This window comes from Vanessa tameamea, chromosome 13 (genome assembly GCF_037043105.1).
Source record: "Vanessa tameamea isolate UH-Manoa-2023 chromosome 13, ilVanTame1 primary haplotype, whole genome shotgun sequence".
Classification (NCBI taxonomy): Eukaryota; Metazoa; Arthropoda; class Insecta; order Lepidoptera; family Nymphalidae; genus Vanessa; species Vanessa tameamea.
In genome coordinates this window covers 8239457-8253770 of record NC_087321.1, presented here as the reverse complement: position 1 = coordinate 8253770, position 14314 = coordinate 8239457, and the positions used below count along the sequence as shown (strand labels likewise).

Genomic DNA, 14314 nt, shown 5'->3' with positions numbered 1-14314 from the left:
CAACAAAAGTAAAAAAATATATCACAAAGTGTCGCCATCTATTGATACGAAATCGTAATAATAAATGATACATAGATGTCGTAGCTATTGTAATTCTTCATTTATTATTGTTAAAATTTTTAGGTCCTTATTCACTAGCTTGAAATTAATTATGCTTAAATAAGGTAAGTAAATAAGATGGTAACATTTAAATTTATTTAATATAAAATATTAATTCTTAAATACATTATGCATGCAAATTATCAATATTAAAATTTAAATAATGATATATATGATATTAAAAAATAAATATGAGCAATAATTTATGATAGGTTTTTATTAATAAAAATCTTGGTTAGATAAATGAAAGATTGACAAGACTTCATTTCTATTTCAAATTAATAAAAATCATACAACAATAATTGTCGCGTTACAGTTTGAGAAACAGAAGCAGGCAATATAAGCTTCTGAATATTGTGACTATCTCTTTTGGTCTCCTAAATCTTCAATACTGTCTTCATCAATCTGCAAAATTAAGATTAAAGTTTTATAAACTTAGAAGTGTTGAAGTCAAACATTATATGAAAGTAAGTTATATAATTTCATACCTCAGGCCATTTATCAGGAATAACATCAAATAGATCATCCTTGACATCACCTTGAATTACTATTTCATCATCACCAGTCACTGATGACCCACAGGCAAATTTAGTACCAAAGAATTTAGCTGCTACCTTCAAATCAATATCTAAAAACATAATGCAGTAAGAATAACTTATACCTACAAAATATTGTTTTTCTTTTATAAATTGATAATATTTTTCTATTTGAAACAACACCATAATATTCAATCTTGTTATATAGTCTAATTAAAATTATATGAACACATAGTCAAGTACATAATTCTCACACAAATTATTGTGTTAATCTTAATTCAATGTCTTCTGCATCAAATTAAGATTTACACAATTATTACTTTAGGTTTGAAAAAAAATACCTCCATCAGTTTTCAGTGAAAGAAACTCAGTGTATTAATTTTATCAATGTTTAGTGGGTTTATTGTTTATCTTATCTTTATTATTTTATCTTATTAAAAATCAATTCTTTAGTTTTCAAAAGGTCTACTTAAGACATTAATGGTTGGTTAAACTGTTAATCAATAAATTTGTGGCAGTCTATTTTCAACATCTGTTTCCAGCACCGTGTTTAGTATTTTTATCAATTTTAAAAAGATTGAAGACCATGAATAGCTTACCAAAAGTGCTTAGCCCAGACACAACAGTTACAGATTTCTTTTTTCCACGAGGGGCTCGTGAGACTTGGACTAATTTTGGAACATCTTCTTTTTTCTTTGATTTTAGCATACCTTTACCACCTCTTTTTTGTCGTTTCTTTTCTTCTTCCCCACCGCCATTATCTTCCTCATCTTAAATTAAAAAAAAAATTAAAGAAATTATAAACTAACCTTATTCTGGATATTCTGCAACCTTACCTATTTTTACTTTTTCGAATTCTGTTGGTAAATTTTTCTCTAGCCATTGTTTACACTTGTCATATTCAGGATAATATTCGCAGTATTCTATCGGCATAGAACAATTACCACAGTATTGCACCTTTATTGGGTACGATACACCTTCCCTCGGACCAAGCGACAAATCTCTGTCCGCCATTGTATTTATTTTTTCAATGAAATTATTGCATATACATATTTTTTTTAATACAAATAGATATCGTATGTAATACCTTTTATACAAATTTTAATCAATAGAAAAAACTAAGCTTAGCTGTTTAAGATTTCGTTTCGAAGCCGAATTGACATGACAAGTGACAACCGCAACGTCTAATCAAAACCATCAACAAAATTGTCAATGTCAATTATCATTTGTTACCTTAAAAGACTATATAAACGATGTTAATGATTCATCTACATAGGGATGACTAGGTTACCAGTCACAGAAAGCTCCTTGATTTCCTTCAACTCAGAATGTCTCCTCAATTGGATTGATTTAATAAAATCACATTTCTATTTATATAAATATAACCTCAATTGTTATATTTTTAGTTGTTAATAAAAGAAACCGGCTATTTGTCGCAGCCAAAAATCGTATCAAAATAATAATAATAATCACTTCTATAAAAAAACTACCTTTTACTACTTTAAACCGCCAGATTATTCTTTTTTAGTAGCTGACGATATTAGAATGTTTTTTTGATAATGAATTTGAAAATGACAATTTATACAAAACAAACTCAAAAAAATCTCAGTTAATATGTAAAAAAATCATTTTATATTTTGGCAATATATGTTAAAATATGACATTATAGGCAGTATAAATGTAACATTATTGTTTATAATTTATAGACAAATTGATTTCTAAAACGACACATTATATTTTTAAGCCTATATATTAACGAATTTATGAACTCCATAAACCACATTGAGAATTTATATTTACAAATAAATTTTCTTTTGCATTTTATATGCTTTCAGTAATAAATAACGAGAAGCCTACAAATCATACATGGAAGCAATAAGCTATAAAGTAACTGCGCTAGGACTTTAGTTAATTTTCTGAGTTACTGTGTGAGGCCGAATCTGTTTGTTAACATTTATTCTAATACAAAGTCAAGAAACATGTGCTTTTTTATTAATTATCTCTTTATAATATTTACAAATTTAATACAAACATGTATTGCAATACCGGTTTAATTAAATGATTATAAGTGGAACAAACGTGAAAAACAAACCTGGATCTGCAGTTTGTTGTTTTGTATAATGCCATTATACTGATAATAAATTACATTTATGACATTTTAAAAATGAGTAATTCGTTTTTTTTAGTATAGTTATTTTATATATATATATATATATATATATATATATATATATATATATATATATATATATATATATATATAAAATAACTATACTAAAAAAATAACTACTCCTATAAATACTATAAATACTATAAATACTAACTATATATATATATATATATATATATATAATTATTTTCGTGACTATGGTCACAATCTTCTCCCAATCCTGGGTATGAATCTCAGACATAAGGGTAGTCGTGAAGAAGTTTCAATTATTTTAGATGGCATACGTTCCACATTGCCGTAACCCCCTTAGATAATTTCAGTGATTGGTAGTAGGAGGGTCCTTTTTGAAGGAAATATGCTACCCGAGGGAATTATTTTAAAAAACAAAAAATATTGTTTTAGTCGTGACCAAGCAAATGTACTTCTATTGCACAAGCAATTATATACGCAATCATAATTAAAAATTAACATGTATTTTGTTACAAATAATTGTGCTCTTTAAATTTAATAGAAGTTTACTCGTTATAAGGAAATTCTTCATCATACGACGAGATCGCGGTGTCCGACACTGCTTCTATTATGCATCCACAGCCCTGCTTTATATCTTCGACAATGAATATTTATTTAAATAAACAAAAAATATATATTTCATTACATATCGTATGTAACACTTTTTAGATAGGAGTGTTGTTTTAAAAGTGCTACCCCTGTGACAGACACTCTTCCATGAAAGCAATTGCATTTGAAATAAACGTACGGTCTGTGTATGCGTGTGGGTAAGAAAAAGAGAGGGAAGTAATGATGAAGGGTGCTTATTAGTGTGTATACTCAAGCTTTGATATGGTAATGTTATATGATTTTTGTAGTAAATATATGCTAATTGGCTTTGATTTGAATACTAACAAACTTAGTTTTTATTTTTGAGTTAGAAATAACATTATTTATTCTTCTGCCTTTCACTAAATCTCTTCTTTAACTGCAGGGCTTTACAAGTTTTTAAAATGATTTATGTATGCCAATAGAATTCAATTAATTACAATAGAAGTTCGTTTGATCTTAAAAAAACCCCACTTCTTAATTTACGTGAGATAAATTTTACATGTACTTAGGTACTTACCTAAAAAAACGCTGTTGCTATATCTATTCATTGAAATATTTTAATACGATTTTTGTTTAAATACGGGAGGAAAAACGCGCAAAGAAAACGAATACAACATAAAGTATCAATTTACTATAATAATTCGAATACAAAAATTCACAGTACGTTTATAAACTTTTGGTAGGTGCCTTTGCAGATAATTGCTTAATTATTGATCAAAAAAATAATCACAATCTTTTATACAACAACATATCTGTAAATCTTGAAAAATATTCATATTTAAATTATATTTTAAAATTTGAAAATCGATGGAAATTACATATACATTCTTACATAAGTATATAGTGTAATAATTAAATAAAAATCCTTGTTTATTGGGTGTAACAATAATCACCATCTTACGTGGAGAGAGATTAAAACGTAATATATATTTTTTAAATATTTAATTAATAAATTTTGGCTAATCAAATTACAGCTTAACATAAATATTTAGAAACTTCTGTTTTTAGTATCTTTGGTTTAAATTGATATTAATGAGATTAGTTGTCTAAGTATACATATATACTACAATATATACTTAGTGTACACGTAGACATAGACATGTGGCTAAACTAACGTGATAAAACTGACAATTAAATAAATAAAATTTTGTGTAAGTGCAAAGTGTAATACTAATTAGGGCTACAATAATTTATACTGATTTATTACTTTCACATTGGTTTTTATTAAGATAAATGTTTACACAGACGCTATGTCTCAAACAATTTGTTGCTAATTCTGATTTTTGTTGTTTCTGATTTGATTTTAAAACATTTTAAACATTACAATTTAATAGTAAATAGGAATCTTAATTGATTCAATAAAATAATATACAATTAGGCATATACTCACATAACGCTTTTCTTTTTTAAAAGTTAACAAACTACAATAAATTAAATTCTTCGAATTTTCCTAAAGACATTCTATTATTTAAAACTAATTAAAACGTTATTATAGTTCTTAGCTAATTTTGCGGTCTATGTACTATACATCAATAATACTGTCATGTTTTTTATCGGAAGCTTTGAGTTTTTCTTGCATTTGAGTTAACATGTCCTGCATACGTCGTATCTGAAATTGAAGTAAATATATTAATCGATTATAATAACAACCAAATAAAGTATATTCCATGCTCTTGGTATAAACACATTTAAAAAATGAAAACCTAAATTAGGTTGAAACCTTTAAGTTGAAAATCGTTCTCAAAATTTTTCTAATTTTAGTATCTACTGTTGTAATAAGACATGCAATAGAGACAAACGATATAACCTATTTAAGATGAACGTGTCGTTAATATTATTAAATTTTGTGACTTCGTGGACCGACTGTCTGACCTGAATTGAACCATGCGTCTTATTTAATACTTTACGTTTTAGGATGTACGGTAACCTACTTGGAATGATATTATGTAATCAAATTCTATAACTAATAGCTGGTAACTTTATTATGTTTATGTTTAGAAGTAATGCTTTTATTGAAAACCATGCACCATGTTCTGTACGTACGAGGTCCAAGGTAGTCCTATATTGCGAAAATCATAAAATATTATAAAAATGATTTACATACCTACTTATAATTGTATTTAATCGCACTTAGTTCAAATTCATGTGTTATGTATAATTATCTCATAAGAACCATTTAATAAAAAAAATCAGTATGTTTTCTCATAATAAGTAGCTAAGTAGAAAAAAAAATCTATTTTGTTTAACTAATTTACCTAAATAAATAGATAATTAGTATAAGGGTTTATAGTTGTTTATTAAAGTAAGACTTAATTAATTATAAATTTGAATTGTAATACAATTAAATAAATGCTAATACCTCTTCATCTTTTTGTAGAAGTAAACGGTCGGTGTCCGTAAATACAACGTCGGTGTTATTGCCCATCGAATCTCTCTTCAGCTTTCTGTCGACGAACAAGAATTTATCACTATACACATTTTGACAAAATTAACCAGTTAGTTTCATATTACTTGGCAGATGGTTATATGAATTCGAAGAACGGAAATGTATGAATGTCTTTAGCAACTGTAATAATTAGCTTAATACTTAAATAATAATGTAGTTGTAAATAGAAGAGGATGGATTTAATACAAATCAGTTACGCGATCAATAGGTAGGTACGCTCGATCTACAGCAGTAACAAAGTTGGGCCTGTGTTGAATTTTCCAAAACTGGAATGAGTATTTTTGTCATAGCCGGGTAGAAGGAATTTAAAAGTGACTATAGTTGCACAAAAGCGGAAACCGATTAATTATCATATTAATCGTTGTGTAAAGCACAGGGAATAAAAAAGATTGATGAATTATGTAATTAACATGTATAAGGGCGAATAATTGAGGAAATGAACTAGAGAAAGAGATTAATACTACTGATGAAAATGATAAAGGCTTAATGCACTCTTACCCTCTTTCTCGCATTGCATGTTGTGATATCTGTGAAATGCATTGGGCGCGGAAGTTTTCGTAATGGACGTCTTGTGTAACGTCCTTTAAATCTTGCATATGCGTCGAGATCAGCATAGTCCGTAGTTTCGTGAAATCAGAGTGCCGGGGATTTTCCACTGTTTATGAGATTATTAGGTATTATAAAGTTTTCCTTATCGGGAAGATTATACATGTAATTGCCATGTTTGCAAAGAAGCTATTATAATACAAAAGGTTTAATTTGTAGGTTGGGAAAAACCCAAATAATCTTTAAACCCATGTTACCGTCGACTATGCCCCATGGGTACTGTCTGCCGCGCACGCGCTTCCCGCCGACCTCCAGCACAGTGTCAGACGACACTACAGCAAATGGCGCCGCAGCTTTAAGTTCACGATCTTGTTGTTTGAACTCTTCGTCCTCGTCGCTGTCGCATTCTGGGAATTGATATACCTAAAGAAACGAAATCCTTTAATTTTTATTTTATTTTCAAATATAATGACAAATCAAAAGTTATTGCGTGTAGGTAATGAAAGTAGTATAAGCACGTACAGAACGCTAAGTACATCTTCTAAGAAAAACTGCGTACCTCTTTTCAATTTAAAAAAAGTTGTTATGTTATTTTTACTAAAACCATAATAAATTATACAAAGAATATACCTGAATCTGATGTTCTTCTAGATCGTTAAGAATGCGCGTCTTCAGTCGCTTCACCTCCGCAGCAGTTAGGGAATCAGCTTTTGCAATCACTACTACAATATTAACTTTACGATGTAACCGTCTCATCATTTCCAGATCTACTTGACGTAAACTAAAAAATATTTTGAAATTTAATGATAAATATTATTGAAAAATAATAATAGGCATGTTTTCAAAATTTCATTAAGTATAAGTAGATAGACGTTCAATAGTACCTACGTTCAAAATCTAAACAACTTAATAACATTGTTCACGATTTTGATTTTATATAAACATATAGTTTATATAAAATCAAAATATACTTTATTCAAGTAGGTTCTTACGCCTACTTGAATAAAGTATATTTACAAGCACTTTTGAATTGAATTGATTAAATTTAATGTTAAGTTATGACTGGTACCAGTTGTGATGGTGTTTAAAAACACTTCCTTCAGAGAAAAACAAACAAGGAACTCAGTAGTTATTAATACATATATTATATGTAATATCTATAAAAAATCTGAATGAAATCTCAATACTGGTAAACCGCATATAAAACCTAAAAAAGCCATTTAATTATTATTATATGACTGAAAAAATACGCAAAAATTCTTTTAGTTTCATTTATTTAATTGCGTTATTGTACATATTAAGTATTTTAAGTGTTGCCAAGAAAGTAATCTATTACGGTGAATTAAGTAAAATGATCAATTGCATTTAATCACTTCATATCAAACACGTTTATTGATTCATAGTTATTATCTGTTGTGAACAAACATTAATCAATCGAAATGCTAAAGAACGCTATCAGAGATATTAACGCAACAAGATTTTATTGACTATAATATTATCGCACCTAAAGGCAGCGTATAAATTCTGTCATCAACATTCAGGAATTCAACTTTTATCTGCTGCATAAATTTCAGAAATATAATTATCACTATTGCGTTCTTAGTCTTGTTTAGTTACTATTTACACTAAATCTATCTTTATTATAGCTTACTGGCGTACACTACAGTGGGTACGGTCACTGTTATTATCAAAGACGACGAGATTTAGACAGTCAATTGTACTACTTTTTACTAATTGTTATATTCCTACCTCTTAAAAGTTGCAGAACATATATATTCTACGTATTGAATAAGGTCTGAATTATTTAAACTAAATCGTATTAAATAAAAACTATCTGACTTTATCTTAGCAGGTGCTGAGATGGCCCAGTGACTAGAATTTCGATACGTGAATCCAAACCGAAGATTACTACTTCATTTTCATGTTTTTTGAATATGCATTTATAAGTCATCTTGTGCTCAGTGGTGAACGAATACAGAAATGTGATTGAAGGAACGTGTTCTAAGTTTCAAACAATCTCCTTAAAGAGAGAGGAGCCTTTTGCCCAGCTATATTATATTATATTCCTACCTCTTAAAAGTTGCAGAACATATATATTCTACGAATTGAATAAGGTCTGAATTATTTAAACTAAATCGTATTAAATAAAAACTATCTGACTTTATCTTAGCAGGTGCTGAGATGGCCCAGTGACTAGAATTTCGATACGTGAATCCAAACCGAAGATTACTACTTCATTTTCATGTTTTTTGAATATGCATTTATAAGTCATCTTGTGCTCAGTGGTGAACGAATACAGAAATGTTTGAATTTCAAACAATCTCCTTAAAGAGAGAGGAGTCTTTTGCAGGCTATTAATTCTACTTTGTACTTTGTTCTTTGCGAGTCATAAAATATTTTATTAAATCATGATGAACATATAGAAAGATATATATACACATAGGTATACAAGACGAAAATACTTTTATTAAATATGTATATATTATAGGTACATGCTTAATAAATATAATATACTTATATACTTTTGTAAAATATTATTATATATACTTGTTCATTTACTCAAACTGTATCTAACTATGGCTACTACATATGTTATAAAAATGATAAATGTTCATTATTGTATAGACCAAGCTAAAACGTGTTTTTAAAGAAAGATGTGACAGTTAGAGTAGGTATGCATCACTATCATACAAATAAAAAAAAATCTTTATTATATAGATTAATTAATTAAAATTATTTTCTTTGAGACGACTTATATACCTGTGAGCCCATGGCGGCACAAAGTAAAGGCAACAATGTACTCGATTATCCTGCATGTGTCGTCTGTTGAGACCACTTTCGTCGGTGAAGTACTGTCGAAACTGTTCATCGACGTAAGCAGAACACACCCGCCACGAGTCTTCGCAATTGATGGCATCTCCAAAACCTGGCGTATCTACTATCGTTAACCGAAGCTTTACTCCACGCTCTTCAATCTCCATTGTTTTTTTCTCTATTGTCGTCGTTTTTTCTATTCTATCTGTTGCGAGAATTTAAAACACATCTCTATAAAGTTTATATACACTCGACATTACGCATACATACAAATCTAATTCCGTATGCAAATTTCCACACAAAGTCACGGATGCGCCCCAGAAAGTCAACTTATTTGTAAATATGATATAGAACGGACATGACTTCCGCCGTCGTAATAAAGACCGGCATATATTGTATATGTTCCTCAATACATTGAGTTACTTCTGAGAAATATGGAAAATTTATTTTTAAAAGAACTTACCTTGAACATCAGATATTTTTCTATTTTTGTAAAGATCTCCAAGAAAAAGGCTATTGATCAAAGTCGATTTGCCAAGTCCAGATTCTCCGACAACCATTAGCGTAAAGTCGAAACCTCTTTTAACAGATTTGCGATGTACTTGCTCCGGCAGAGTCGCAAATCCTATATAATCACGTTCCCCACGTTCTCTTTCTGATAACAAATGTTTATTTACAAGAATTTAAATAAATGAATGGAACTAAATAATAAATTATTTTATCGAAAGACATGAAGTATAACTAACTCAAATACCTATAGTTTTCTCTAAAATGATTATATTACAAACATAACAAAGCATGCGGGTTAGTATTCTTATTTGATTACTGCAAACTATTGCGGAAGTATATAGTCGGCGACATCCTGCAGATAATGGTGACTACATTGGACGATTTCTTTTATATAAAACAAGACGAGAAAGCTCTAGGTAATTTGCCTACGCAAATTATGTTGTTCTTTTGTGAAGATGCAAGTACTGAGTCTCAGTGCAATGGGCGCGACGAAGCGGAACACGTCGGGTTTCCTGAGTACCAGAGCCCAGGGACACAGTGCGTGCGCATCAAATATTAAGGACAACGAGCGGAAACGACGAACGTGCTCATCAATGTAACATGTTATGCTGTCGCTGTAATTAGTTAAACTATTTTATTATATCAAAAATAAAACTTGCAATAGTTTCAACATAATTATTATGATTTCAAAACGTTCTAAAACTGAGCTCTTCCGTATCGTATCTTGAAGTATAAAAAAAGACAATCAATAGGTATATCAATTTAGAACAAATCCCACTCACACGATCTTAATAGACAATAGTGGCCTTATTATGTTTTCAGATTACATGTAGGTATACAAAAACTGTATAGGATTGTTGTGTATAATGACGTGAGACTAATAATATTTGATGTTATGAAAACAAACAGATTTTGTGTCATACTTATTAAGATAATTATTACTAGAAATATATATACAGTTCAAATGAATATAAATATATGTATTTATCATATTTGCATATGAAAAAAACTTACGAATTTTAATTACAGTTGTGAGAGATGTCTTCTTTTTATTATGATTATTATCTGCTTGTGCTGAATCCTTATCACAAATATTTATATCTAAGATTGCGTATGAATCGCTCTTCTCCATTACTGGAATTGTTGACTTTATGTTTTACCACGAATAGGTTGTATAACTTTTTTTGTGTTACAGTGCTGACATGTTACATTAAAGATGGAATAATAACGAGGGAAATTTATAAGCAATCGAATAAAAAAATCACAATATAAATCAAATTATTTACTTTATTCAGGAATTTACGTATTTCGATATCACGGAAATGAGCAGCGCAGGCGCCGACGGCAGCCACTCGCGCGCTCTACCAGTACTACGATCGCGACGAAACTGCACGATAGCACATACTTTGTAAGAGTGACAACTTCTATTGTCACTCGTAACATTTAGATAGATTTGACATTACGTCATTAATTAACTGCAATTCAAATTAAATTAACTTTAATATGATCATGCACTAAATATTGTGAAAAGGTTAAGAGTCAAATAGATTTTTACAATTTTTTCTTTTTAGAATTCGACGACATATATACTGTTATTGTTATTATTTGTACTCTCTTTTTTAATTCAATAAATTACTCATTATTTCGTTAATATAATTGATATAGAAGTAGATGTTACTATTTGATTGGAAATCAAAGGAATGCACGCTCTATTTATTGCATCACGTAGAACAACATTAAAGTTTGTTTAATATTTAGTTTTAATAAACATATTTGTCTATATATAGTATATATAAATTATCATGTTATTATTGTCTTACCGTTTCTTGTTATCGTTGAGATGTATAATCTTATTTTCTTTTAAAAATGTTTCACATTTTTATGTAAGAATTTATTTAAAACTCTTGTATTTTAAAATTAAGCCGAAATTTAGTTTTTTAAAACTTACAAAAACGTTCATTTACCCTATGCATAGACTTACAAATCGTTTTGAAGCGTACGCTACCAAAGTACTGTTCAAAACTGCCTGGACCAAAATTTTGCCTCCGGCAACGTCACTACATTGAGCTATATCTCAAAAAATATTACTGAATCTTTGTCTGAACCTATATATAAAAATAATATAAAAGTTTCATATTCGTCGAGATTGTAGTTTTTGCATAAATCTATAAAAAAAGAACAAACAAGATATTATACCTGTTTATATTAATGTGATATCAATTAACGTAATTACTGCGTTATTCAGATTTAACATAATCTATATTTTATTTTTATTTTAACTAAGTAGTCATTACTGCCCATATATATTGTCACTGTAATAAATGTGAACACTCCCTTACATCATGATTGCGTCCCCAACCTGTAGAATTAAGATGATAATATGTAACTTATGCCTATAATTACACTTATTCACTCGCCATACGTTCTGGGACACAATAACTGTACTGTTTTGTAGTGGAATATATCTTGTTTATATGTAGGTATATCTTGTTTTATCTTAAATATTTTTTTACCTTAAATTAATATAAATAAATATATATATAGTATTTCACTAAATCACTTCAAAAATTTAAAGTAGTTAATAAAATATAGAAAAAAAGTTAATAATTATTAGCCTAAGGTTTTAACCGTGTCACTTCGTCTGAATACTTATATAAGGATACACGAACAGTCTAGAGATATGTAATTCGTACTTTCGGTCCTGATTTCTGAGGCATTGAGTTTTTATCATCGTTTATATTTAAGGACAAAACAGCAATAAAAGAACGACATACTATCAATGATTAAATCTTTTTAAAATCAATTTTATTCCAAATTCACGACTATTTGGACTGATAATGATGCACGAAGGAAATTTATTCCAAATTTGTGTTAAGACCATAAACATAAACAAACAATTGCGTTCGCATAAAGCGAAATTACATAAAGTCAAAGCAGGAACACATATTGCACATACGTCACATTGGTACATGTTGCACCTCGCATTGGGTCGTATCTGCTTTCTCGAGGAGTTGGTATCAAGCCATACCGACCATAGATCATGACTTTTTTATAGGACTCAATGAAAACAAAAACGTTGAAGGTAAAACAAACTATGGAAATTATCAAATTTTTGTTACAATATAATGAAATGTAAGAACGCGCTCACTTTCTCCATTTTATTGAACACAAAAAATGAAGAACCAAAAACATATATGCTTCCTAAAACGCAAATAACGAATACATAAGTCTTACCGTTCATTTTTTTGCTGATTGGGGAGCTCCTTCTTCTTTCACAAAATATGTATGAAGTAAATTAGCGAAAATTATGATTAAATTTTCACGATGTTTTTCCTTTCATTTTATTATATTTCTTTAATCTTCTTAATATTAACATTTTCCCGAGTTTATCTATTAGTCTTAGATGATCGATTCGACTTCACCAAAATTCACACTAATTTTTATTCTTTCACGTTTGCTCTCAAATGATTTAAAATATCATATTGTAACATTTATGTTGTGCTCAATATTAGTATTAGAGTAAAATTCACTATAAACTATTGTTACCTTATTAATATATTACCGGTATAACTTCGGATATATTATGTCGACATTATTTAAAACTACACATCAAAAAGGACTAAAATGAAATAAAATCGCGCGAAAATTAGAATATAATACGATCCTAATCCTATAAATTGTATAATCTAAAACAGTAGAAAATATTAGATAAAATTAAATCACATTGTTTGTGCGCCGTCCTGTGCGTCTACGTTATATAATCTGAGGGTCCGGGGCGAGCTCGCGTCCTCGAAGACCCTCCCCTGCGCCCGGCCCCAGTAATGCGCGAGAGGCCACACGTTTCTCGCGTCCCTGGCGCGCGCACTCTTTCGTCACAGGGCGGAGAAAAATCGATACTGCAGAGCTTTAAGCGCATGCACGACTACCCTCTTCCCCGCTCGCGCGTACATACATATTGCTTTGCATATTTCTCAATTTCTACTTTGCCCTAGATGTAGTAAGGGCGTTTCAATACTCTCAAGGTCGATGTTAGTGTTTGTACAATTAATTGTAATCTTTTAAAAATTGATTTATAATATGAAATAATCATTGAATTATATTTAATAATTTAATGAATATTTTTATCCGTTGTAGAAATAAGGCGGACTTAAAACAATATATTATATATAAAAAAAGTTTTCGCTTATTGTGTTTTAATAACATCCTATTTAATTTAATGTAATATTATTAGTTATAAGTTATAATAAAATATAACACAAGCAAAACGAATGCGAAATTATGAGACGAACTTTTTACTGATATTATTTTTTGTCATCTTTGCAAAATCTATCGAACAATGAAAGTAAACTTTTTTGAAAGTTACATACTAAAATTAACTTTTTCTCAAAAAACACATACGTTCTCTTTTATTTAGGATTATTATTTAGAACTATATACTTAGTTTAAAAAATCAGTCATGTGTTTCATACACATTCTTAGAACATAATTATGTATATAGGTATATATACATTAATATATTTAGAATAAACATTTGTCTTGTTTCGTAAAGGTTTTCTTACGGTTTGATGAACCTACAGGAAATAATTGGTATTC

General features: G+C 29.2%; 2 protein-coding genes across 4 annotated transcripts; both read right to left on the bottom strand.

Moving 5' to 3' along the window:
• Positions 1-301: 301 nt before the first annotated feature.
• Positions 302-1822, bottom strand: LOC113403299 (density-regulated protein homolog). Its single transcript, XM_026643799.2, has 4 exons — positions 1472-1822; positions 1235-1405; positions 588-727; positions 302-504 (listed from the first exon to the last, which is right to left on the bottom strand). The coding sequence occupies exons 1-4, from the start codon at positions 1647-1649 to the stop codon at positions 460-462; spliced, it is 534 nt and encodes a 177-aa protein (XP_026499584.1). The 5' UTR covers positions 1650-1822; the 3' UTR covers positions 302-459.
• A 2196-nt stretch (positions 1823-4018) lies between these two features.
• On the bottom strand, positions 4019-13175 carry Septin4 (Septin 4). Of its 3 annotated transcripts, XM_026643791.2 has the most exons (9): positions 10736-11120; positions 9675-9866; positions 9158-9416; positions 7028-7178; positions 6655-6820; positions 6350-6506; positions 5765-5849; positions 5449-5464; positions 4019-5014 (listed from the first exon to the last, which is right to left on the bottom strand). In XM_026643791.2, the coding sequence occupies exons 1-9, from the start codon at positions 10851-10853 to the stop codon at positions 4956-4958; spliced, it is 1203 nt and encodes a 400-aa protein (XP_026499576.1). In that variant the 5' UTR covers positions 10854-11120; the 3' UTR covers positions 4019-4955. The 3 variants fall into 3 exon arrangements, with proteins under 3 accessions (XP_026499576.1, XP_026499577.1, XP_026499574.1); XM_026643792.2 differs by lacking the exons at positions 5449-5464; positions 10736-11120 and adding an exon at positions 12956-13175; XM_026643789.2 differs by lacking the exon at positions 5449-5464 and having other exon boundaries at positions 10736-11119.
• Between the last annotated feature and the right edge of the window lie 1139 nt (positions 13176-14314).